This window comes from Puma concolor, chromosome B4 (genome assembly GCF_028749965.1).
Source record: "Puma concolor isolate L17-30 chromosome B4, mPumCon1.1.hap2, whole genome shotgun sequence".
Classification (NCBI taxonomy): Eukaryota; Metazoa; Chordata; class Mammalia; order Carnivora; family Felidae; genus Puma; species Puma concolor.
Window position 1 is genome coordinate 68,789 of NC_141673.1, and position 27,235 is coordinate 96,023.

Consider the following 27,235-nt stretch of genomic DNA (forward strand, 5'->3'; position numbering starts at 1 on the left):
GGCTCACTCGGTTGAGCATCCGACCCTCGATTTCGGCACAGGTCATGATCTCATGATCATGATCTCATGGTCATGAGATTGAGCCCCAAGTCATCGGTCTCAGTGCTGACAACACGGAGCCTGCTTGGGACTCTCTCTCTCTGTTTCTCTCTCTCTCTCTGTTTCTCTCTCTCTCTCTCACTCTCTCGCTTTCTCGCTCTCTGCCCCTCCCCCACTCATGCGCACATGCACGTGTATGCTCTCTCAAAATAAACAAAAAAAAAAAGATGCTCTTGGTGCAGTGTAAGTTTATATGTATTTACAATTATGACGTTCATTAAACAAAACAATAATGGCGACACTCCTCTTGTCAGATTTCTCAGTGAATTCTCAGGGTCTGGTGTGAACTGAAACAGTGTCCTGCATTGAATATGAATTAAGCATTTAATTTAATCCTTACACAGCTAAAGAGTGTCAAACTGCATAGGGGCTTCCCCTCTACATCAGAGAGATTTGCTGATTTAAGAAAAGAATCTAAGAAGCTCTGAGTCTATTTAAAACTCTAACTTGTGAGTTATACCTTTATAAGTATATTTATTCTTTTGTCAGATGAAGTAATGCTAATTTTACTAATAAACAAAAACAGATTTTAGGTATTAATGAAACACTAAATTGAAGAGCCAGTTTATTCTAACATTTGCTGGCTTCTATAAGAATTTGTGATCACATGAGTTCTATTTATCACCTCTAGTGTGGAAAAACATTCCGGAAGGTCACTTTGGGTGCATTCTATGGTCTTCTGAACAAGACTTAACAGAGAAGTGCGGTCTAATCTGCCCAAAGTGCATCCTGTCCTGTATAGCTCACAGAGTACCTATGCACTTGGGGCGTAGTTAGGAGGTAACAATCACCAGTCTTGGGTAGAATCACACTAAACAAATTACCTAGAGAATATGGCACTGGTATTAGAGAATTTATTTCCTTAAAAGAAGAGCAATAATACAAAGTTTAAACTGATTAGAATGTTCATTAAATCTTGGTTTGATGCAGCCATAAGCTAACATTTGGTTGAACTCACAGGATCCAAGTATAATTTTCAAATTATTGTATTGCCACAATTATTAATTTGCTCCTTCCTTACTTTCTAATAGCTGCATCTTGCATAAATGCAGAGCACCACTTTTCGGAATGTTTGAGGTTTGTTTTCAAAGGCTTTGGAAGAAGAAATGTGTAGAATTTTTGTTTTGTTTTGTTTTGTTTGCTTTTAGGAATGTTGATTACAATTTTGAAAGTGGCCTATATTCTACAAAGTAATCTGAACCAAGCTGTGTATGTGAAAAATATATACATTTACTGTGAGTAGACAGTGTTTCGGTGACTGGAGAGCAAAGTAGAAGCTGAAACGGTAGGACAGCCCATTCACCATCACTGACCCCACATCACCATGACCAGGCCGTCTTCACGATCCCATTCCATACGGCAAGAACACTTTAACTGCTTTAATATAATGCAGCAGTTAAGTCATCTTAATCAAGGTGAAAATTATTGAAGCTTGGATTCTTATCTCACAAATTTAAAAACCCAGAATTAGGTTAAATTTTATAAACATTCCTGAAGTATATAGCCTGAAGAATCATTTTACCCTAACCACACTCCCAGATCTGTCTGGGCTGATATGTAGCATGAATCTGACACACTGGCACACACTTGCCTAACAAGGTCAATTGAACAACAGCTCAAGCCACCCAGGAGAATTTAGGGCCAATTTAGGTCCCAGCCCTGGTCTCTCTCTGCACTGTTTATCTTCTTCTTTATGAAAACATCATGGAAATGAATGAATTCTCACTGAGCACGCAGATCAAAACTGGGATTTCCTAGAGCTTTGGGGAGAAGGAAAGACTTTGCGGAGCAAGACCAAAGCATACATTGGAACTAAACGAACAATAGAAAGGTCAATAAGGCAGCACAGGAAATGCTTCTTGTGAAGGACAAACCTATCATCACCCTAAAAGTGGGGGATAAACTGTGGCTAAGTTGTTGACTTGTGTGTGTTTGTTTACTATTGGTTGTTTTTGTTTTTGTTTTGAATTTTTTAAAAGTAATCTCTATGCCCAACATGGGGCTTGAACTCGGGACCCCAAGATCAAGAGTGGCACACTCTACACTGAGCTTAGCCAGGTGCCCTGAGGACTTTGTTTTCAACACAAAGTGTTGCTCTCCCTCAGGGAGGCTCTGGGGGGTTGGAAACTGGAATATCTTTACATGGGAGGCAGACCGCCAGCTTCTTCATCAGGCCTCGCCTGGAACTGATGCAGCAAAGACGTTAGCAGGATCTTAACGGCGAAACTTAACAGCTGTCGCTATCGTGTGCCCTTCACATGTTTTCCATTGATGTTTATGATGCTTGAAAAACTTAAATTCTATTTGGACAAATTTAATTTTATGCCTTTTTCTCTCTGCTTCCTTCTTTCCCTAGGTGCCCTCCCACATTTTGCTACTGTCAAATATTCTTGCCCTATTACCTCACTGATAATACTTCAAACTTACTTATAAACTACATTTGTGGGGGAAACCCACAAATGACATATTACCACACAACCTATAAGAATGGCTAAAATGAGAAGACCAAGCACACCAAGTTTTGGCGAGGCGTTAAAGGTACAGGCTCTCAGACATAGCTGATGGGGATGTAGAATATGGCAACCACCTTGAAAACACATTTTGGCAATTTTTAAAAATGCTAACCAGGGGCGCCTGGGTGGCTCAGTCGGTTGAGCGTCCGACTTCGGCTCAGGTCATGATCTCACAGTTTGTGAGTTGGAGCCCCGCATCGGGTTCTGTGCTGACCGCTTGCTCAGAGCCTGGAGTCTGCTTCGGATTCTGTGTCTCCTTCTCTCTCTGCCCCTCCCCTGCTCACACTTTGTCCCACTCTGTTTCTCAAAAATAAATCAATGTAAAAAATTTTTTAAAAACCTTAAAAAAAAAAAATGCTAACCACACACCTACCACATGATCCAGCACATAAGTACTTAGCAAAGAGATACGAAAGCATATGCCCACACAAAGACTTGTGTACAAATGCTCATAGCTCCTTTATTTGCAATGGCCAAAAACTGTGAACAGCTGAAAGTCCATCGCCTGGTGAACAGAACAACAAATTGTGGTTCAGGCACACAGTGGAGCACTCATCAGTGACCAGGAAACTGCTGGAACACACTGCCACAGAGACAAATCTCAAAATGATTGCACTGAATGAAAGAAGCTAGACAAAAAAAAGGGCAGTCACTGTATGATTGCATTTATAATTTTTTAATGCAAATGAATACACAATGAGAGAAACAGATCAGAAGTTGCTTGGGCCAATGGGGCTGCAGGGATGACAGAACGCCAGAAGGGAGCCTTCAAAGTGATGGGCAGGTTCACTATTTTGACTGTGGTGCTGGTGCCCTGGATGCATTCTTATGTCAATATTTACATTGATATACTACCCAGCCATTGCACAGTCTGAGTATTTACCCAAGAGACGTATATGGGCTCAACTATAGTGACCAGAAGCAGGTCACTGATGATTCTTGGTCCAAGAGTACTTTCTGCAGAAAACTACATTAAGCTGATTTCTGTTTCTTGAACAGTTTTCTACACATTAAAGATGAACTACTGGGAAGCCTGAGTGGCTCAGTCAGTTGAGTGTCTGACTCTTGATTTTGGCTCAGATCATGATCTCATGATTTGGAGTTCGAGCCCCAGGTCAGGCTCTGTGCTGGTGGTGCACAGCCTGCTTGGGATTCTTGCTCGCTCGCTCGCTCTCTCTCTCTCTCTCTCAAAATAAACTTTTAAAAAAGAATGAACTACCTCCATGTTTTCTGCTTCCACTTAAAATTTACCAAAATTAGGGGTTCCTGGGTGGCTCAGTCGGTTGAGTGTCAGACTTCAGCTCGGGTCATGATCTTACAGTTTGTGGGTTCGAGCCCCATGTGGGGCTCTGTGCTGACACCTTGTTCAGAGCCTGGAGCCTGCTTCGGATTCTGTGTCTCCTTCTCTCTGCCCCTCCCCCACTCTCACACCATCTCACTCTGTCTCTCAAAAATAAATCAATGTAAAAAAATTTTTAAAAATTTTTTAATTTACCAAAATTATATTCATTGGGATCATTTTTTTCCTTGAAAATATAAAATTTCATGTATGTATCAAATTCACAATTAGAACTTGTACCTACACTCATTATTGCACATCTACCCCCCCCCCCCCCACCGAACGCTCAGGAGTCAGGGTTTTACCATGTGCACAGATTTAGCCACTGTCAAATCACTTTGTTGCTGTTCTTAGCAATAAAATTCAGTATGAATTCTATTCTTTAAAAATACTTATCATTTGCCTAACCACCCTACAAGGAAGCAGTGAGCATATCCCTCAGATGCCCTGATGCCCTCTGGTGCTGGCTCATCATGCAGCCTGTGTGTTTCTCCCCTGTTCTTTCCATCTCTGTGCAGCAGTACCTGCTCCGGGATCTGGGAGCCGTTTTCAGGGTTACAATATCCACAGGGACATGAAGGCTATCAGAAGAGTCTCATTTCACTTATAAACAAATTCATTCATAATTTTTAAAATGTAAATTAGAATATCTGTTAGTGTTGCAAACATCAGTGAGTTTGATATAAACCAGTGTTGGCTTACATATGGGGAAATGGGCACATTGAGGGAAGGCTAAAGCGGAAGGCCAGATATTCCCTCCCAGGAAGGAAATGTGGAGCCCTACTGCAGAACATAATTTAGAGGAGGTGGGTCCCTATGTGCTAAGATGGAAATATGCCTAATTTGCTACATGAAAAAGGAAGTCAGAGTAGCATAAACAGCGAATAAATAAGGGGATTAGATTATATATAAATATATTCATGGGCATGGAAAGTTTCCAGAAGATACACAAGAAACCATCACATGGATTCTGCAGGTTCTACCCAATCCATGGCTTCCCACGAGTATTCCCAAAGCATAGGCTCTGTCTCTCCAGGGAGGAGACCCAAGTGTCAGCGACAGATGACAGGCCCAATGAAGAGAGAGGGATGAGGATTCGAGCGTGTAAAGAAGAGAGAGTGCATTGGCACAAAAACAGACACTCAAATCAATGGAACAGAGTAGAGAACCCAGAAATGGACCCACAAACATATGGCCAACTAATCTTTGACAAAGCAGGAAAGAATATCCAATGGAATAAAGACAGTCTCTTCAGCAAGTGGTGCTGGGAAAACTGGACAGCGACATGCAAAAGAATGAACCTGGACCACTTTCTTACACCATACACAAAAATAAACTCAAAATGGGTGAAAGACCTAAGTGTGAGACAGGAAGCCATCAAAATCGTCGAGGAGAAAGCAGGCAACAACCTCTTTGATCTTGGCCACAGCAACTTCTTACTCAACACGTCTCCAGAGGCAAGGGAAACAAAAGCAAAAATGAACTATTGGAACCTCATCAAAATAAAAAGCTTCTGGACATCAAAGGAAACAATCAGCAAAACTTAAAGACAACCAATGGAATGAGAGAAGATATTTGCAAAGACATATCAGATATAGGGTTAGTATCCAAAACCTATGAAGAACTTATCAAACTCAACACCCAAAAAACAAATAATCCAGTGAAGAAATGAGCAAAAGACATGAGTAGACATTTCTCCAAAGAAGACATCCAGATGGCCAACCGACACATGAAAAAATGCTCCACATCACTCATCATCAAGGAAATACAAATCAAAGCCACAATGAGATACCACCTCACTCCTGTCAGAATAGCGAACACTAACAACTCAGGCAACAGCAGATGTTGGCGAGGATGCGGAGAAAGAGGATCTCTTTTGTGCTGCTGGTGGGAATGTAAACGGGTACAGCCACTCTGGAAAACAGTATGGAGGTGCCTCAAAAAAGTAAGAACTACTCTACGACCCAGCAACTGCACTATGAGGTATTTATCCAAGGGATACAGGTATGCTGTTTCGAAGGGACACACGTACTCCAATGTTTATAGCAGCACTATCAACAACAGCCAAAGTATATAAAGAGCCCAAATGTCCATCGATGGATGAATGGATATAGAAGATGTGGTATATATATATATATATATATATATACACACACACACACACACACACACACACACACACACAATGGAGTATTACTCGGCAATCAAAAAGAATGAAATCTTCCCATGTGCAACTACGTGGATGGAACTAGAGGGTATTATGCTAAGTGAAATTAGAGAAAGACAAGTATCATATGGCTTCACTCATGTGAGGACTTTAAGACACAGAACAGATGAACATAAGGGAAGGGAAGCAAAAAGAATATAAAAACAGGGAGGGGGACAAAACATAAGAGACTCTTAAATAAGGAGAACAAACAGAGGGTTACTGGAGGGGGTGTGGGAGCAGGGATGGGCTAAATGGGTAAGGGGCATTAAGGAATCTACTGCTGAAATCATTGTTAGACTAGATGCTAACTAACTTGGATGTTAATTTTTAAAAAATAATAAAAAAAATAAATGCTTAAAAAAAAGAAGAAGAGAGAGAGCCAGAAGAATGTGTTCTGGATCCTGGGAGGCTCTGAGGAGGAGGGACGATCTGAAGGTGGAAGGAAACCACTAGCACTGTAGCTCCTCCAAACTTGTCCAAAACCCTCCACACCCACCCCCATTCCCTAGCCTGAGCACACCTTGCCCCACCACTCCCACCTGCAGATCCACGGGGCTCTGGCTCAGGATTCAGGACTGCCCAGGAAGGGTGAGGGCAGGTCCGGCGCTGCTGCCATGACTGTTTCTGTTCTGGATCACGTGGCCCACAGTTGGTTTCTGTCTCGCTGTGTGACTGACTCTGAGTTTTATTCAGTGTTTAGAGGATATCTAGCATCTGATACCAGGGTACAAAGCTTATGTACCCAGTAGGGAGAGTAAGAAACTGGCTTTAGAAGAGACAGACCAAAGCCAACAAAAATAATAATGGACAATCTTAGCAATGTCAGTTCTTAGCCAAGGCAGATAAAATGTGGGGTTTTAATTTAATCAAACATTGCTACACTACAGAGCTATGGGCCACCCAGACCAATTTGCAAGCTTTCCTTTTTAGCCTAGCATTTCAGGGATCATGAGTGTGCAGATGGTATGCACCAGAGCGCCTCTGCAGATAAACATGAGGTTACCCAGCATCTCCTCGCCAGTTGGCTCTAAATTACAGCATTTACAGCGTGTCAACTCTGCTCTGAATGCTTCCTATCTGTCCTAATTTCATTGTCACACAACCCTCTGGCCATATTCCCAAGGCCACACAGCTGAGGAGGGGTAAAGCAGGGTGTTTGTTTGAACCTAGTCAGACTGATGAATCCTGAAAACGAAGACGCGTGCTGCTTCATCCGTCTCTGTTGCCGCCCCAGCAGGAAGAGGACAGGGTCCTTGGTCTTCCTCACCCCAGGTTCCTCGCTCATGCTCCTGCACCTTCTGCCATCTGTCTTTGCAACCAGCACATGGGACCATCTCGCACATGAAACGTGCACAGACAGTTTGGTGAACAGAGAAGAGAATGGATGCTTCTTGCAGCAACTGCCCAGCCAGGAGCCAAGAGGGTTTCTTTCTGGGGCCTGCCATCTTTTCTTTTTTTAAGCTTACTTTTATATATTTTGAGAAAGAGAGAGAGAGAGAGAGAGAGAGCAAGCAGGGGAGGGGGAGAGAGAGACAGAGAGAGAGAATCCCAAGCAGGCTCCTCACTGTCAGCACAGAGCCCGACACGGGGCTCAAACCCATGAACATGAGATCATGACCTGAGCCGAAGTCAAGATTGGACACTTAACCTACTGAGCCACCCAGGCCCCCTTGGAGCTTGCCATCTTTAATTCTCAAGTGGTTAATCCAGCATTTAGGTTTGGTTTATGCCCAGACCAGAGTAGGCAGTTGACCTGAGCCCATCAAGATCTTTCTCAGCATTTACAAATGGACATGAGCAATTCTGGTTGAGGGCAGACTCCTGCCTGGGGTCGGCCATGCGGACTGAGCACTGGTCGGCCACTCTACAAAACTTCAGATTGGGGTCATTCTTCCAATGGATTCAGATGCACACTCCTCCTTCTGAATCAGTTCAGCTCACAGGAGTACTGCCAGCACCCACCCCTACTAATTTAATATACAGAGACACTGAGTGTGAAATAAAGACCATAACTGGCCTATGGCCCCAGGTCACCTTGTTCCAACTTTAAAAATCAAGATTTAGGGGCACTTGGGCGGCTCACTTGGTTGAGCACCCAACTTCAGCTCAGGTCATGATCTCATGGTTCGTGAGTTCGAGCCCCACATCAGTCTCACTGCTGTCAACACAGAGCCGCTTTGAATCCTCTGTCTCCCTCTCTCTCCGCCCCTCCCCTGCTTGTGCTCTCTCTCTCTCAAAAAAAAAAAAAGGCTTTATAAAAATAAAGATAAAAATCAAGATTTAAAAAACCACAACTGATGTTAACGTATAAGCAAGTCCACCTTGTTGGAGGGTGAAAGAGGGAGGGTAGATTTGATGTGGGAGGGTTTGGACTGAGTTGGAGAGGGCAGGTAGGAAGAACTCCAGAAAGCATCTCTTCATGGATATGTATTTATAGTTATAGTTATAGTTATTTATTTCATCTTTTTTTTTTTTCTCAAGAGTGAAGGGCTCACTGGGTCTGTTGGGAATGGGGTTGGATCAGGAAGCAGCCGTCATTTCAGGGAGGTCTGTGGTCTCCATTTCGTAATACCCCTTTGTGCTAGAAAAGGTCTTCCCCTTCAAGATCTCTATGAGTTGCTGTAGCCGCTTGGCAAAAGAAAGCACTTGGGGAGGTTTAGTGATAGGTGGGGGTGCGGGAGGGGGTGGGGATGGGGATGGAGGCGGGGGTGGGGGTGGAGGCAGGGACGGGGCTGGGGGTTTGGGTCGGGGTAGGGGTCGAGGTTGAGATGCAGGGGGATGCACGGGAAGTGGTTGAACAGGGCGTTGGAAGTACCAAGGAGGGCGAGCAGAAGGGTGGGCAGAGGGGTGTCTGACTGGGGGTGCTGTAGTAGTGGGAGGGGGAGGGGTGGGCACTTGAGCCATGTGCAAGACATTAGAACCAATCTTGGAGGCAATCCAGTTCAGATAGGGCCAGGTGGCCGTGTAGACTCCAGGGCGCTTAGCTCGAGCACAGCCTACCCCCCAGCTTGTTACTCCCACGACCACATAGGTATTTGCCACGTTGTCTCTGCACATGAGAGGACCGCCGCTGTCCCCCTGCCCAGAAGGACACAGGAGTCACTCTCTGCCTGAGCCACTTTTCCCCTGCCCAGAAGGGCCATAGGCTCTGGAAGGACAGTCTCTGGGTCACATGACTTCCTGCTGCCATGAACACAGTGGTTGTGGCAAAGTTTGAGTTGGTACCAACATCTTCGGTTGGAATGTGAGAAGGGTATGGATTGTCGTGGGTTTCCTTCCAGTGAGGAGGGAGTAAGCAACCCATGCGTCCATGCATGTGGCTTCACGCATACATGGGCCTGTGTACACGTGGATTGGGAGGTTTTGATTTCTGGCGAAGAGAGGCAAGCATTCTCTTCAGGGGTGGCGGTTGGGTGGTTTGACCCCTGTGCCATGGCAGAATAAGCTCTCGGTGTGGCGACTAGTCCTCTGTAGGGGCAGCAGGTTAGTGTCTCTCCCCACCCTCACTGCTGGAAGATGGGGCCAGGGAAGGGGTCACTGGAGCAGGGCCCTAGCGGTAGTGTAGCTCAAACAAGAGGGACTCAAACAAGAGGAGTCGGCTGGAAGTGGGCACCTGAGGGGAGTTACCTGGCAGGTGTCAATCTTGCCTTCAGGGTACCCCGCGCACACGTTGGTGGACCGGATGCGCCCGTTGTACCACTGGGTGGAGTTACATAAGTCGAGATCGATGAGGTTCACGCGTGCCTCCTGCAGTGTAGGTGACGTCCTGTAGGCTGCAGCCAGGCGCCTGGCTCAGTGGTCAGCGAGCACAGACGTGTGCTGGGAAAGCCCTGCCCCGTCCCCCCACAGAACCCCACCGCCCCCAAATGCTCTGATTAAACCCATGAAATAAAACCATTAAACCCGTGGGAGCGAATGCCCCTGGCCTCTCCTCACATAACCCTGAGGAGAAGAGCAGGCGGGGTGTGGGGTGGAGGTGGGCGTGTGAAGTCGGTAGATGCAGATGCGGCTCCAGGGCTGTGTGTGCTGAGGGCAGATTAACAGCCAGAGTGTGTCACCTCATTTACAGCCCACAGCAACTCCCTGCGTGGAGCGCTGTGACTCGCCTTTCCTCCACTTCGTCCTGGCAGGGAAGTGGTGAGGCCGGGATTCAGACCAAGGTTTTCCTCTACACTTAAGCCCAAGACACACATCTCATCCCCCATAGCACAGCTCTGGGTCACCCTCCCTGCTTTTCACCCGGGATGCCTCTGCTCAGCTGTGGACGGGAGGAGTCCCTCCCGCGTGCCTCCCTTCTGCTTTGAGGAGATTCTATAAAGGGAAGAGCTGTGGGGTCGTGTCCACACACAGACAGACCTGTCAGGGGTGCCGGTGTTTGGAATGACCTGAAGCCAAGTCAGAACTTCCTTTACAGCCCCAGATGCTCCATCATGACCTTCGGGCTAAGGAAGGTCCAGCCCAGGCGATGCCTCAATCAGCCAACCTCGCATCTGGCTTAGACAGAGCTCAAGAATAGGTGCAGCCATTCCCCCTTCACCAGTGGCCCCCGCAAACAGAAGGGCCCCCCTACAGCATCACCCACAGCCCAGCCACCGCCTGGCGGGGGAGTCTGAAATTGCCTGCATACAGGTGGCGAGGTGGCAGTCAGACCTGGAACATGGCGATGCAGGCCAACGTGAAGCCAGAGCCATGTGCAGCAAGGGGGGGGGGGCGGGGGGGAGAGCAAGACACACAGTAGGCACCCGGAAAACAGCTGAATGTGCGTCTCTGTGGCTTTGAACATGTTTTGGGTCCCTTTAGCTCAGCTTTGCATACCATCTAAGCAGCAGTGAGAGTGTTGTATGTGCCCCGTCCCTGAGACAGGGGTGACACTGAAATTGCCACAAGAAGCCTGCTCATTTAAGGTGAGCTTTTTTTTTTTTTTTTTTTTACAGTTTTTACTTAATTTTGAGAGAGAGAGAGAGACAGAGCACAAGTGGGGGAGAGGCAGAGAGAGAAGGAGGCACAGAATCTGAAGCAGGCTCCAGGCTCCGAGCTGTCAGCACAGAGCCTGACGTGGGGCTTGAACTCACAAACCGTGAGATCATGACCTGAGCCGAAGTCGGACGCTTAACTGACTGAGCCACCCAGGCACCCCTGAGGTGACCTTTTAAATCTATGGCACAGCCTACAGAGTCTGGACAGCCACAAGTTTCATTGTCAAGAGCCAGGTGTCCTGAAACAGAAAGGGGGTTCTCAATCCCGACACCTTGGCTTTACAGGAAAAATGCTAAAAAGGTCTGCAAGCATTCAAAATTCGGTAGAAAAGGAAGACCACCCCCAAAATGCTCTTTCAGCCCCAGAGCGTATGGGTTCAAGGAGGACATAGAAAAAGAAAGGTCTGAAGGAATGTCACAGAACTTTGGAGGCTGGAGATTTCTTTAAGACTTGGCCTTGGCGGTGGGGGAGTGTTCACCAAAAAATAATAGGAAACCCATTACGTTGAGGGGAATTCTAGAACAAAAGAGACTTTGCATGATGTCCAGGGTGTAGCTGGGAGCCTAGAATCCTTTTGAGTGAAAGGATAGCAAAGGTGAGGGTGGGGGGTGGGGGTGCAGATGGGAACCCTGAGATCAGTCCCCCCAGGGATGGCAAGAACCCCGGAATGCTGTGCCCACGTCCAAGTGGGTGGGCAGAGCAGGGTAGGCCGGTGAGTGGGAAAAAAAGAATGCTCTAGAGGCCACGGCAGAGCCATGGACATCAACAGCCAGACAGAGTGTGACACCCCGGGCCAGGGAGAGAAGGCCGCGGGCCAGCAGAGGCCAGTGAAAGCAAGGGTGCCTGGGAAGAGAAGCCCTTCCCTGAGGGACAGAACGGACAGCAAACCTGCCAGAGAGCGGAACCAGCCTTAAGAGAGAAGAGTTCCAGGGGCGCCTGGGTGGCGCAGTCGGTTAAACGTCCGACTTCAGCCAGGTCACGATCTCGCGGTCCGGGAGTTCGAGCCCCGCGTCGGGCTCTGGGCTGATGGCTCGGAGCCTGGAGCCTGTTTCCGATTCTGTGTCTCCCTCTCTCTCTGCCCCTCCCCCATTCATGCTCTGTCTCTCTCTGTCCCAAAAATAAATAAACGTTGAAAAAATAAATAAATAAATGAATGCTTAAAGAGAGAAGAGTTCCAGGAAGCACCCTGAAACTACCAAGGTTCTGTCACCAGGAAAGCCTGAGTTTTGACTCCAAACGACTGCAGTGCCTTGAATTGGGAACCCTCGGTTTTCCATTATCAAGGGACACAAGAGATTTCAGTCTTGTTTCACATCCCCAGTGTGACTGGGTAAAGATTTCCATGAGACCACCTTTGGAAACCCAAAAGGCCTAACCTGCTGACCAAACCCTTGCTGCCCACTGCTGACCTGCAAAAAACCTCTCCTACAGTGAAAACGAAGTAACTCCAAAGGGCAGGGTGGGTTCTGGCATTGTGACCACCAAGGGTGGGGAGGAGAGGTGCACTGGTCAGGACCAGGAGGGCTGGGCTCAGGGGGCTCAGAGCTCTGAGACCACGTGACCGGCCCCTTCCATTCACAGATGGGGAAATGGAGGGCCAGAGAGGAGAGGGACTGGCCCACAGCCACAAAACCGTATCCAGAGCTCTTCTCCAAGTTTCAGGAGCACCCACTTCCAGAATGCAGCAGCTGGGCTCCAGGCCCAGATACAGACACAGGCTAGACCCCGTGCTAAGAGCACCAAGGTTCTCCTGTGCCTGCGTTCAGCCTTCCCTTCGGCGACCACACTAGTCATAAATTGTGAGGCTTTGAACAGTTTCTCCAGCTATAAAACGGAACCTACTTACAGGACTCTGGTGGGGTCTGGGTGTCACTCCACCAGGCAGCACATATTACCCCTTCCCCTCAGAGACCACCAAGAGAATGACCAGCAGTGTCCCCCCTTGAGAGCCCCCTCCATACTCACCATTCTCTCTTAAGAATCCCCAGCCAGCCACCCAGCAGGCCTGGGAGACTCTGGGTGGGCCTGCCCTAAATTGGGGCAGGCAGCCGGGTCCGATGAACTGCCCACATGGAACTGGAGGGGTGATCTTCAAGAGAGCAATGTCATTGTACTCTAAACTGGGGACGTATTTCTCATGAATGATGATTTTCTCGACATATCTCTCCTGTTGAGGCGGCTTCACTGGTTTATCGCTCCCATACACAATTTCCCTTGCTCCAAAAATCAGTCTCCAGTCATATACTTTTCTGTGGGCACAGAGGCAAGCCAGGTTATCCTCAGTAGGGACTGGCTCGACAGAAACCTCTGGTGATAGTGACCCTCAGAGCCCTCCCCTGTCAAAGATCTGGTCGCCACTAGGCCCAGGAGACTGCACAGAGAGCTCTGGGGAAAGTCCCTGCCCCAGAACAGCCTTCCTGAAGACCTCCCTCCACGCGTTCCCACACGTACTTTTTGGACCCGAAGCAGTGAGCAGCCGTCAGCAACCAGTGGGAGTTCAGCAGGGTGCCTCCGCACGCGTGATACCTTCGGTTGTTGTGGGAAGTGAAGACCTGGAGGCTGACCATCCAGGGCCAGGCCCCGAGTGCCGCATCCTTTCCTCCGACGATACGGACACTCCCCTGTGGGTTCTGCCTGAACCGTAACCCACAGGGGCCACTGAGGAGAGACCAGGGGCATGGTTCAAACCGAGAACAGGTCCAGCCTGTCCTACCTGCACAATGGGGGAGGTAAGGCTAGGGGTCTGCTGAAAGTGGGGTGGCCCAGAGTAGGCAGAGTCCAGGAGGGACGATGCTGAGGAGAAGCGCTGTCAGGGTGGTGGTGAGGCCAGGAGCTACAGCGTCTAGGAAATGGTTTGGGGGAAAGAAAGGGCCACGGGAAGCAGGACAGATGGTAAGGGCCCTAGAAATGTAGGAGAGCCCTAGGCAGACGGGGAGGCTAGAGGTGTCGAGGCTGCAAGGCAGGGGTGGGTGGTGGCAGAGGAGGCAGAGTAGCCAGGGCAGGTCCAGTGGCCCCAAGTATGGGGAGCCGCGGGGGTCCAGGGACAGGAATTCTGGGAGCTGGGGAGAGGCCACAATAGTTGGGGGTATCTTGGAGGCTGTAGGAGTCTAAGTTGGAGGGGGGATCCCAGAGGCATGGCGTGATGGTATCCTGGGGCCTTAGGAGTCATACACAGGTGGGGACACCTCAGTATCTGTGGGAATAAAAGGCCTCCTAAAAAGTAAGACTTGATGTTCCAGAGGCAGTGAGGCCAGTCTCCAGGTGAGGAAGAGGTCCCAGTGTCTGTGCTGTGGGAGCCACAGGAACCCAGGGGTCAGCCCTGGGGCCCATGGGCTGATGAAGCTGGGAACAAGGACGGTCTGAGTGGGGGGTGTAAGTCACACCTGTGAGACCCAGGAACGACTAAGGCCCGCGCTTGGCCTCCTCCCTCGCCCTGGACGGAGAGTCTGGGTGGGGCTTACTATTCAGAAGACACTCTCCACACACACCCCAAAGGTGTCCCTGACACTTACTCACACGTGGCGTTATCTTTGGCAACCACAGACACAGCCAAGACCAGCAGGATGGCAGTTGGCAGCATCTCCACCATACTCCTGCCCCAGCCTGGCCTGGAACCCTAGCGACTTCACAAAGCCCTGTGGCCTCCTGACCAATCAGCAGTGCGACCTCCCACCCCCACCCCCCAGGCATCAGGCCAGGCAGGAGCCCTTTCCCTTAACTGGTTCAGGCTCAGAGGAGTTCCCAACTTCCTGTTCGGGCTCCCCCTGACTCCTGGGTGCAGCCCCCTCCCTCTGTCCCAAGGCCAGGATCTTCATTCCGAGTTACCCTTCTGAGGTCCCATATCATCTGAGGTTCTAGCTTTGTGCAAGCTCAGGGTCTGCCCCTCATGCAGGCTGTAAGCACATTTCCTGTTCCAAACATGGATTGAAGGGCAGCTCTGTCCCTCTGTGTCAAGATGGCGCATGTCAGTGGTTACAAGGGGTCAGGTTAATCAGGTCAGATTAATCGATCCTTAATACTGTGTGGGGAAAACTGTCTTTCCTCTTCCAAGTACATGCTATCAGCACACTTTTCAGAGAGCCATTCTGAATTTCCTTAATTCAGTACTTCAAAGCCCACCTTTCTATTCATTCCTGAGTATCACAAGCTCTGGTGTTTCCTACCTGAGTGTCTCCAGGCCTCCCCTCCGGGACCTATGTGCAACAAGGTGTGTCTCCTATACTTAAGTGTAAAGAACTCTCATTACACTTAACTGAATATCAGGAAGTTTCATTTCTTCTGATTGTCAGGAGACTGTGTCTCACCTACCAGAGGTTGACAAAGGCTCACCTCACATACCTGCGTGTTAACACGTTTCACCTCCTCTGTAAGAGTGTGAGAGATCACATCTCTACCTGCATGAAGGGCAGTCTCCCATCCTTGACCTGAGTGTAAGTTCTCCACTAGTCAATCTGAACGTCCGGAGGGTGCACCTCTCCCACCCGAATGTCAGGACACCTCGTGTCCTTAGTATTAAGGGTTTTCAGATTTCCAGATGATCTTTATTCCTCTAAATATGAATGTCATACCTTCTCATCTCATGTAACTTTCAGGAGGTCACATCCCCCTCAACTGAATGTCCAGCAGGTCTTGAACATCCTACCAGAGTATCAGGAGCTATCATCTCTTCTTCCTGAATGTGAGGATGTCTCTCTTCTTCCATCTCAAGGCCAAAGGCCTCGTCTGGACCGCCTGAGTGTCACTTTGTTGCATCTTCTCTACCTGAGAACCAAGAGGTCCTATATCCCCTATCTGAGGCTCAGGAACTACATCTCACCTCTGTGAGTGCCCTGAGGTTTCGCCTGCCATGCTCAATTGCCAGAAACTCTCATGTCCTCCACCTGGCTGCCAGGAAGTGTCCCTCCCTCCCTAAAAGTCATGAGCTTTCATCTTCTCTACCTGAATATCACAAGGTCTCCTTTGCTCTGTAAATATCTGATATTCTTGTCTCAACTCTCTGACTACCTGAAGGTTTTCTGTCTCCTTCCAGGGCATCCGGACCTCTCCTCCACCTGAGAGTCAGGAGATCTTGTCACTCACCTCTTCTGCTATGTCTGGAGGTTCCAGCTCTTTTCTCTTAGCAACCAAGGGGTCTCCTCTTCCCTATTCGAGTGTAACAAGTCCTTGCCTTCCCTACCTGCATGTCCAGTGTTTCCATCTCTTCTCCCTAATTGTCAGATGTCTCGTTTCCACTAGACAATTGTCCGGACATCTCATCTCACTACCCAATTGTCAAGAAGCTCTCATTTTCTATACACGAGTGTCCCCAAGTCTACTCTTCTTGCAGGCCAGAAGATCTTCCCTCTCCTATTACTGGGTTAGGGTTGCTGACAATACTGACTCCATCTCTGGCCCTCCATCTTGTTCCTGTTTTCTCAGTGACCTCCCTTGGGGCTACGTGTTCCGGGCACCTTGGAGATTGATATACACACCTTAGGAATGCCTGCCAAGGCCAGGATGGGGGAAGGCTTGTTTTCACCCCCTCCTCCAAGAATCTGTTGGAGATAACATAGTCTTTCCCCTTGCTGAGGCACAGGTGGTGACACAAGAGCTAATTAAAGGTCCGCTGTCCATTAGGTGCAATCTCACTACTGCCCTTCTGCACGTGCCTCATCGTATGAAATCTTTCAACTATGCAGTCATTCTCTGCCCAATCCACCTGAATAAAACTCTGTAAACAGGGGTGCCTGGATGACTCAGTCAGTAGAGCGTGTGACTCTTGATCTCAGGGTTGTGAGTTCAAGCCCCATGCTGGGTGTAGAGCTTACTCAGAATTAAATCTTAACAAAAACAAACTCAGAGTAAACAGTATGTAGTGGCCTGCTTGGTCTTCCAGTCTTAAAGCGCCTTCTCTGGGGAATACTTTCCTGTTCCTCCTCCGTCTTCTAACACTGGCCCAGGACATCTTATCTTTGTTTAGCAGGGAGTGACAAGGCCATATCCCCCCAATTAGTGGCAGAATGATTCAACTATGTATCACAAGATTTTTGTCACTGCCCCCTGCATGTCAGTGGGGCGCTCTCTTTTCTACCTGAGTGTAGGGAGTCATCTCTCCTAGGAGAGTTTCAGGGCCCTTGTGCACTTTACCCGACTGTTAGGATTTCTTCTCAGACCTGAGTGTCACAGAACATATTTCTTCTACCTGATTTCAGGAGGACTCTGCTCCTGTGTTTAAGTTTCTTTTCTTTTCTTTTTTTTTTTTTTAAGCCTTCATATCAGGTGATCTCTCCTCCTCTACCTGAAGTTCAGGAAGTCCTATTTCACAAACCTAAGTTACAATTCACCTACTGAGTGTTAGGAGTCCTCGCTTATTTTAGCCAAGTGTCAGATTGTGCCTGATAAAGTAACCAAAAAGGCTTTGGAATTATACCTCAAGACATTGCAGCAAGAATTCAAGTGATCACTGAAGTTTTGACTATTAAGAAAACACCTATTCAGGTGTTTTTATAGGATTTTGATGGGTATAAAATTGATATGGTATTTAGGTCCATGAGAATCATTTAACAGAATGATGTCAACATTAACTTTAATGCTAATATGTACAATTTTCTAGAAATCACAACCTTTGCAAGTATTTAACCATATGACGAAAATGTTAGTTATAAGATTCAAGATGAAAAGTAGCACCTAGTTTTTCAAAACACTTAGGGTTATGCAGTAACAAAGTTGAAGGCCCAATGTCTAGATTCTAGAGGGCAACTACTATCTGACTCCACAGAGTAACACTCACTCCTGATTTTAGAAGGGGCTGCCAGTCCATACCTGCCCCCATGGCCACAGTAATGAGGGATAGGAACATGGCCTACCAGGTCTAATTCTGTCATTAACCCTAATGGAAGAAGCAAACATCTCAAATAAGAGTGACTTCTCCACGCTGTTCCAAAGCACAAGGGAGAGAGGCAGGAAGGTACCAGACGGTAGGAGTCTGGGGCCAGAGGAAGGGATCCCAGGGGCGCCCGGGTGGCTCAGTCGGTTAAGCATCTGACTTTGGCTCAGGTCATGATCTCATGGGTCGTGAGTTCGAGCCCCACATCAGGTTCTGTGCTGACAGCTCGGAGCCTGGAGTCTGCTTCGGATTCTGTGTCTCCCTCTCTCTCTGCCCCTCCTCTGCTCGCTCTCACTCTCTCTCTCAAAATAAATAAACATTAAAAATTTTTATTTAAAAAAAGGGGGTCCCAATGGCTACTAGAGGCTTAACTCAAACCAAGATGAAGCTCCCAGCACAGGGAGCAGGATGAGGGCTTCCCCATCCCCCCCCACCTCACCTCCCTCCTTCCCTTCCCACCCCCATATGCCCCCTTGCTTACCGCAGCCTGATTCCTGCCCCTCACTTCTGAACTCCTACCCCTGCTCCCCTGACCAGTCCAACTCCTACCTCATCTTTCCTCACCCTTATCTCTAACCCTTGAGGTTCCCACCCCACCCATTCTCCAGCGAGACCCTCTGCAGAGCAGACACGTCCATCCGTCCAGCCCAAGTTGTTCACAGGACCTCAGGCAGTGGTGGCTGGGGTGAGGGAGAGTTGGGGCTGCAGCCTCTTCTCCAGGCTCCAGAAAGAGTGTTGGTGAGTTGCTTAGGGCCCCCAAAAGGATATGTTGAGGTCATGAGGAGACCCTAGCCCTGAGTGAAAATGTCTTTGCCCCAAAGCATTTGGGGCTGCAGCTCCCCTAGTCCTCAACTTGCAGAGAGGATTTCCTCTGCCATGTCTGCTCTCACAGGCACTGAAGGTTCTGACTTGTCTTCTGAGGTATGAGGGTGGGGGGTATTCATTTTCTCCCCCAAACCCCTTAGGAGCCAGAGTGGGTGATGCCCTTTCTATGGAAGGCTTGTTGCCTTCCTCTTCCTCCTCCTCTCTTCTGTTGAAAAGCTGTACTTACCCCAAGCTCTGACCCAGACCCAGAGAGACCCAGGGCTCCTCGTGCAGAGGATACCAGCCCCCCAACACCCTGGCTCAGGCAGACAGCAAGTCAGGCAGGGTCCCACCTCTGCCCCCACATTTAGACCCTCCCAGTTCCTTACTCCTTGACTTCTTTCATGGCCTCTTCTGTATGCTGACCACAGTTTCTGACTTGAAAATGAAAACTAAAATTTTGAAAAAGTTGAAAATTTGAAATTGTGGGGCTTTCTAGATAGCCTGCAAGCCTCTCAAGGTCCAAGCCTCACGGGGCCTCACCCTCCCTCCCAGGCCAGCCAGACCTGCACTTGCTCCCTCAAAGCACCTCTGCCTGCCCCCACCTCCTCTGGGTGAAGACACTGGAGTCTGTCCGTCTTCCAGCCACTTCACTCCCTCTGGGATCTTCACACCTGCCGGTGGTATCTCCCACTGGTCCCACCCCTGACCATCGATAACCCAAGTCAAGGTCCACGTTTATTACTCTGTCAGATCTGCACTCCACCTTGACCCAGTGGGGCCAGGATCTGCAGGCACTGCCCCTGCCAAGACCCTGTCAGGTGACTGATGCCTGAGGAGCCCTCTCCCAACTCCCACTGGGCCTCCTGTGCCCACTCTGTGGGAAGATATCCATCCATCCACACTGTTCACCCTCTCTTCCACCCTTAAGGTGCCTCTGCCCTTCCTGTGGGTGGGCCATGCCCCACCCGGTGCCACACTAGCCTTGCCACATCATTGGCTGGTAGCAGCCAGCTGCTCACATGACTGTCAGCTCGGGTGGGGGGGGGGGTTGTAAAGCCCGGACAAGGGCAGTAGCCATGGGGGCAGGACAGCAGGCACAGACATGAGAAGGTTCAAAGAATTCAGAAACGGACACAGTGGGGGAGGTGGGGCAGGGGGACAGAGGACAACTGGACTCCTACCTCAGGAGGGCTACACTCAGTGAGCTGGTGGGCAGAGAGAAAAGCTTCCAGACAGGAAGCATGAGCTGAGGCCCAGCAGGAGTCCGGAAGAGATGCGAAGAGAAGCCTGGCATGGGGACGTGGGGTCAACAAGGAGACTGAGACAGGGCTGAGAGTCACTAGTGCATGTGGCCGAATGCTCATGTCAAGGCTGAGGTTCGTCCCATTCAGGGGACAGCAGTTTGTGCTCCCAATACCTCCTCAAACAGGTAACTGAGAGACGGCTTCATTTCTTATAAATTTATTACATAATAATATTATAATAATTATTATCAATAATAATAATATAAGAAACATAGATCTCTGTGGGGTGTATCACAACGTCAGGGTCAGGAGGCCTCAGGACTGGAGCAGGGGTGAAATCCCCCGGATGGAACTCCATACAAAAGGAGGGGTGAAGCGGGACTGACCCTGTAAAGTTAAAAACCCAAATTGAACGGAACCAAAAACCCACAGGTGAGTGTGAGACTGAGGGTGTATGTGGCAGTCTGTTACAGTGACTGCTGCTGTGTGTGACCTGGTCTGTCGGTGAGAGGGTTACTGGGTGTGACTCTGCCCAGGGAATGGGGCCGGTGGGCCAGGGCGGGGCAGGCGGGCACAGACCGGCGTGCCAGGCCCCTGGGCTGTGAAAACTTCAGTTTTCTGTTTTTTTTTTTTTTTATTAAAAAAAGCTAGAAATATAAACAGAAACTTGTGAGTGACGTGGATGGAGCTTAGTCCAGACTCCAAACCCTAGGTTTAAAAACGTCCCAGGGCCCCCCACCCCACAGGTCATTGCTGAGTGTGAGGAGTCACAGTAAGGGGGGCTGGGGTGCCCTCTGGGGTCTTTGCCTCTCCCCAGGGCTTGCGGTGGCCTGACTCTAGGGGTCCTCTATGATCCACCCCCCCAGAAGCCCAGTGGGGGGCGGGGCACTGCCTCCAAGGGCTCTTGGGAGCCTGTCCAAGCAGCAGATCCTCACCAAGGAGGCCCGCTCAGGCTAGACGAGGCTCTGGAAGGACGGGCTGGGCAAACAGCAGGTCCTAGGGTGCCTCTGACTTTCTTTGGAAGTGGAAATGGGGTGCTTTCACAGGGACACACCCATACATGCACCCTGTGCACACTGCTGAAGCCCCCACACTAGTCCAGAGTTGCCCGTTGGGACCACACTCCAGTCAGGCACACACAGGGCTCCAACGCACTCAGCCGCACCCAGAGTTTCACACACTCGCACGTGCGTGCGCGCGCACACACACACACACACACACAGGGCAGGAACAGGAGACTTTGGGGTCTGAGGCAGGGAGGCTTCTCTGCTGTGGTTGCCCAACAGTGTGGGGAGGAGGCTAGACCCCTCCTGGGAAGGGACCCTGTGAGGGACTTGGCTGGGGCGGATGCCAGGGCCCTGCCCCTCCCCAGGGCAATGGTCTCCCAGGCCACCTGACCTGGCTAGTGCCCAGCAGGACTCGCTGCCTGCCGCCCCTCCTCCACACAGCACCTGAAGGGTCGGTGGGGCACACTATAGCTCAGCGAGGGGAGAGGGCCGAGCTGGGGCCCCAGGGCGGGCTACTAGGACCCTGGCCAACCCCAGACCAGCTGGAGCGTCCCCCGCCCCATGTGGGGTGGCAGTGGCAGTGAGGGGCCAGAGATGGAAGACTGGGCAGCAGCAGCGGAACCAGTGGGGGGGGGGGGGGGGACTGTAAGGGAGGGGAAGGGAAGCTATTAAGGACAGAGATATTTGTTCCTTTTCTCGTTCCAAATATAGAGTGGATTAAAATATGCAAAACAGGGGGGGGCTCCTAGGCCCCCAACCGAGAACCCCAAGTCTCCCCCCTCCCCCCGAGTCACCAAGGTGTGTCCTGACCTCGCATGCTGGACTAGGTCCCCCCCTCTGGGAGAGTAGCCACCAGGAGCTGTGCGGGAGATGGTCAGGCCGGAGCACCCCACCCCCAACCCTCTCCCGCTCCAGCCCCCCTGGCCCTCGCCCTTCCTGACCGTGTGCTGGGTGGGACTCGCCGGCCGGGGAGGGCACTAAGCAATGTACAGGGCAAGTCTCCGAGCAACAGCAAACAGGACGATTCATGCAACATTCCTGGCCCGGGCGCCTTTGTGGGGGGCAGGCCGAGCCCGCGGCCCGGGGGTGGGGGTGGGGGGCCCTGCCGGCAGGGCGCGGCTGGGACGTGGGGAGGGGGCGTCAGCTGCCGTCCAGCTGCCTGAGCGCGCGCTCAATGTTCATGCGGTGGCCCACGCGCGTGACGCCCAGCTCCACGAAGTCGTCCTTGGTGAGCGCCGGCAGGTGCGCGCCCTCGATTTCGTGGTCCTCGAAGCGGTCGCGGTGCTCGCCCAAGTGGATGCTCTCCAGCCAGTCGCCCACGTCGAACTTGCTCCACAGCTGCAGCGGCTTTTGTTGGAAGGGCCGGCGCGGGCCGGGGGCCCCGGGGCCGGGGCCAGGCGCTGGCGAGGGCAGCGGCGACGGCGAGGGCGAGCGGCTGCGTGCGCTCACGCTGCGCACCACAAAGCGCACCTCCTTCGGCTCGTGCGGGATGGAGAGGCTGGACGACTTGAGGATGGTGGGAGGCGTGAGGCCGAAGGGCCGCCCCGCGCCCCCCGCGCCCGCCCCCAGCCCCTCCACCCGCTCCAGCGACGCGGGCTTCACTGGGCTCGGGGCGCGCCGCGCCACGGGGTAGCGGCCGCCGGGCCGCACCGGGTAGGAGGCCCCGCCGCCCGGGCCCCCAGGGCTGCGCTGCGCTGAGATGGAGCTCAGCTCACCGAGGCTGCTGAAGAGCCTGCGGAGGGAGAGGGGGTCAAGGCCAGGTGAGGGGCGCCAGGAGATGTGGGGGCAGGCAGAGGGGAGAGGGGCCAGTGGCCAGGAGGACGCAGGTCGGGTGGGTACTGGGGCTGGGGTGGGGGTAGCCTTAGGGCCACAGGAAGAAAGAAGGGTGGGGTCCTGTGGTCATGATAGGGCTCCTCTGTTTGGCCCTCAGGGTCAGAGCCAGGGCCCTGCCGGGAGAGGAGGGGCCTAAACTGAATGGAACATAAAGAGTAAAAACAGAGGGCCCCTTCCCTCCATGGGGATCCAAGAGCAGCCCACCAGAGGAAAGAGCCTCTCGTGGCAAAGGGCCGACTGCCCCATCCCTGACGGCCTCCGACACAGGCTCTGGGCACTGCCCCATCCGCCCGTGTCCTGGACAGTAAGACTGGCAGTACCTCTCCCCACTCCCACACACAGCTCTGCTCTCCTGAGGAGACCCAGAGAAACCTGGGCAGGCTTCAGGGACGGCTGAGTCGTGATGAAGGCTGGTGGCTGCACAGACTGACCAAGTCCATGAGTCAGAGACAGACACCAGGCAGCGCTCATGCCCACACAGAGCAGCAGCATGTGCAGGTGTCAGGCAGCGACACACCCATGACAGTCGGCCTCCCTGCACAGGACGGCACCCACACGCGTCACAGACATGCAGTAGCAGCGGCAGGAATGGCAGCAGCCTGCTCGTGACAGGGACACAGCAGCACACGTGTGCACACACACACACACACACACACACACACACAAATGATGCCTCTCTTCCCAACGTCACCTGACAGGACCCCCAGACCTGCAGCCCCTCTCCAGCATGGCCATGGTGGGAGGCCTACCTGGGGGCACCTCCAGAGAAAACCCACTCCCCTCTCCCACCCCCTCCTTTCGGTCCCTATCCCCAGTTGCACCCAGGGGAAGCCTCAGGGGGCTGTCGGTGGCACAGAAGCCTCACGAAGCCAAGCAGAGCAGAGACCAGGGTGACCAGGTGCAGCTATGGACAGTGAGAGGCATGGGATGGGCATGCTCACTTACACAGCCGGCGCTCGGGACCACCGCGCAGCTAGACAGAGCAGCCACATGCAGATGGGCAGGAGAGAGCAATGAGAAAGAGTGTTAGCAGCCCAGGCCCACACAGCAGGCACATGGCCCACAGTCACAGCTACAGTATGGCAGCCAGGTACAGGTCTCCCTGGCCAGACACCCACTGGGGGAGGAACTCAGTCAGGTACAATGGGAGAGAGCAAATCTGGGGCTGCTGGGGAAAGGGACCTGCAGGCCACACGTGGGCAGATCCGGGTGGGTTCCGGGTCTGCCTGTGTGACCTCCACAGGCTTTCCTTGGGACACTGTGTGGCAAGTGCTCGGCAGACACCTGGCACTTGGGTGACACTTCATGTCCCCTTACACTCTCTGCAGCCTGACTGGCCTCTGCAGCTGCCATCCCCCCTCCCTGCCCCTGCCCCTGCCCCTGCCGGGCTGAGGAGCCTCCTCTGGGTGCCCCCATCCACCTCTGCGCTATCCTGACTGGTGCCAGTCTCGCACCGCACAGGGCACCCTGGGCGTCCTTCCGCCCCTCCGTGCAGGCTTTGTCTTTTCATCTCCCACCTGGGCAAGACCAGCCTCTCCCTAAAGATCCAGTTCTGTCTGTCCCTCCCGCTTGACCTCAGTTCCAGTTTCCAGCTTCCATCACTTTCCACCGGCTTTCTCCCCTCAGCCGCTCTCCCCGCTGCCTCCCCCCAGTGCTCAGACCCACAGCAGAGCCTCCTGAAACCAGGCCTCCCTCCGCCCTACCCCCCATGGCGAGGGGCTCTAAGGACACCTGGGGTGGGCTCAGGGAACAGGCACCAGCCAGAAGAAACCCTCCCTGCTCCCACCACACCTGATCTCCCTGGCACCACCTGGGCTTTGGGGCAAAGTGGGTCGGCAGTGAAGGAGAGAGGGAGGGTACCCAAGGGGATGTTGCAAGGGGGTGGTGGGTGCCCAGGTGGCGGTGACTGCTAGGGAAATGCTAGGGTGGGGGCTGCAGTGCAGGGTAAGGTGCGGAGGGGATGGTCCCAGTAGAGCTCCGCCACGACTCTCACACAGCGACCCAGGCCTGAGGACCTCGTGTCTCAGGAGGGAATCCTGCTTAGCCCTACCCCAAGGGTTAAGTTTCAGTGGAACCATGTGGGTGTGCCCAGGGTCTCCGGTGTGACAGAAGCATGTTGACAAGTTGGCAGGACCACAGCCGAGCTGTGAAGGCAGAGAGAACTGGACGGGTGCTGGGGAGTGCAGTGGAGACGCCTGGCCTGAGCCCAGAGCAGGATCTGGGCTCCAGGACGCCCTTCTGGCCAGTGCCGAAGCGCTCCTTCCTGTCAGAGGGGTGAGGCCGGCTCTAGCGGCACCCAGGCAGACCCTCCTGAGGAGAGGTGGTGGGTGCCAGGAGATGGGCACCTGCCGGAGAAAATGCGGCTGATGCCAGGAGGTGCCATGAGTGAAGAGCCGTATTCCACTGGGTGGGGAAGTGGGGAGAGAGCCAGTCCTAAGGATGCCCAAAGCATGGTGGACATGGCAGGAGGCCTACAAGAAGAGCATAAGGAAGTCTGTGGCCTCCCAAGGCCCCAGGACACAGCAGGGAGCGGCCAAGGGTACCCATGGCCCAAGTGCTTGCCCCTCCTCCCTTCCTCCAGGGGAGCAGGGAACTGCCCACGTCGTCCCCTGAGCAGGAACCCCAGCAGCGTCCACAGCCAAGTCTCCACGCCACTTCGGCACAGCCGTCACCGTCCATCGCCACTCTCAACTGACGCCGCCCCAGCCGGGCCCCAGCCACGGTGTGGCCACATCACGGCACCCGCCAGCCTCCCAAAGGGCTTCTGGGCCACCCGCCCCCTGACGAGCGGTACCTCACCGGGCACCCCTGAATGCCGTCAGCATCCTCCTCCAGATGGCTCCGCAAGGCTCCGTGGCCCCGGACGTCTCTCCCACCACGTCTGAATCTGCTACTGTCTTGCTGCCTGGTGATTCCTCAGCCACTGGGGTCTGGCCTCGCCCCTTGCCCCTTGCCCCTTGCCCCACACCCCTGCAGTTACCCAGGCTGTAGCAGGACCCCTTCCTTCCTAGATGGGTTTTGTGGGTTCTCCTCTCGGCACACACACTTTCTCCTGGGCCAGGTGGTCCACTCCCACCCTTGGCTACGGCTGACGTGCCCAAGAATGCTACATGTGAGCCCAGGCTCTCCTGAGCTCCAGACCTCTACTGGGGCCTCCAAACATGCTCTCCCTTCCCCCAGTCCTCCCCACACCAGGGACCGGGAGCCACCCTCAGCTCCTCCTCCTTTTCATGGAGGGCTCCCAGCATTAACCCAGGCCCTTATCCTCACCCTCCCGGCCACCTCAGGGTCCAGACATTTTCACTCAGCACCTCTCACCTCATTTCCTCACTGACAAAGCTAAATGTCAGCAAACAAAAATAATGGGACGTGTCCCTCCCAGGCTTGACTGCCTGTTGGCCTGTTGGCACCAACAGACAGGGAAAAGCCCAAGCTCTGGTCCTGGCCTCTGTCTTGGGCCTTCTGCCAGTGCACTCATGCAGGGCAGGTCTAGGCCTTGTGGGCTTTTGCAGTCTGGGAGCTCCACTCAGGGACAGAACCCTCAACAGCAGCGCAAAACTAGATACAGACTCATAAGCTTCAAAGCGCACTCTCCGCTCAGGGCATCTCCAGCCTTTCGCCTTCTCACCGCCCAACCTCAACACCCTCCAAATGCCTCTACGTCCCCTCATCTGTGAGCACTTCCTGCTCCCCCAGCATAGTTCAGGGCTCCTGAAGCATGTGACCCGGTTTCGTGTGGCCTGCGAGGACAAAGCACATCCTGGCCCCAGTGCTCTTGCGTCGGCCGTCACACCACAAGTGTCAGCCCAGGTTTCAGAAGAAGCCCCACTGGCCTTGAGATACCTGCGGTGACACAAGGTGGTATCCAGATCCCAGCCAAACATGTTAGTAGAACAGGGTCCACAGAAAGTCACCAGAGCAGGGTTTCTACCCCATCATAAGGAATGTGTGTCTTCTGCAAGACACTTACTAACGATCTGCCAGAGAAGCTGAGACCTAACAGGTTCGAGGCCATGGCGCAAAGCACATCAAAGGGGCTAAGAAGATGCAGGAAAGACACCCCTTTCACTTTGTATTTCCACAGCTATTTCACCATGAACTTTCTTCTATGAAACCAGAGGTGAGGGTCAGACAGATGTAAAACTGAAAGCCACAGCAGAGCTGAGTGTTTCTGCGGTGCTCAGAGACACTATGGACTTCAGACGACATGTGGGATTCCGATCCGAAGGCGAGTGGAGTTGGGTACAGATGTGAGCCTCAAAGACCATGGTGGGGCTCTGAGAAGATGGACGTCCTGTCTATACGAGGGCTAGACCCGAAGCTAGAAGCATAGAGCAGATGA

At 52.2% G+C, this 27,235-nt stretch overlaps 1 protein-coding gene across 6 annotated transcripts in view; it reads right to left on the reverse strand.

Moving 5' to 3' along the window:
- Positions 1-8,576: 8,576 nt before the first annotated feature.
- SHANK3 (SH3 and multiple ankyrin repeat domains 3) overlaps positions 8,577-27,235 on the reverse strand; it is a 62,914-nt gene continuing 44,255 nt past the window's right edge. For 2 of the 6 annotated variants that reach the window (XM_086711877.1, XM_086711878.1), the window contains one exon: positions 20,255-22,792. In XM_086711877.1, coding sequence (XP_086568003.1) covers positions 22,201-22,792 — 592 coding nt within the window. In that variant the 3' untranslated portion in view covers positions 20,255-22,200. Of the gene's footprint in view, positions 9,239-9,787; positions 9,934-13,102; positions 13,387-13,588; positions 13,796-14,649; positions 14,754-20,254; positions 22,793-22,826; positions 23,867-27,235 lie in introns of those variants that run through there. The other 4 variants (XM_086711881.1, XM_086711882.1, XM_086711880.1 and 1 more) reach the window with 4 other exon arrangements.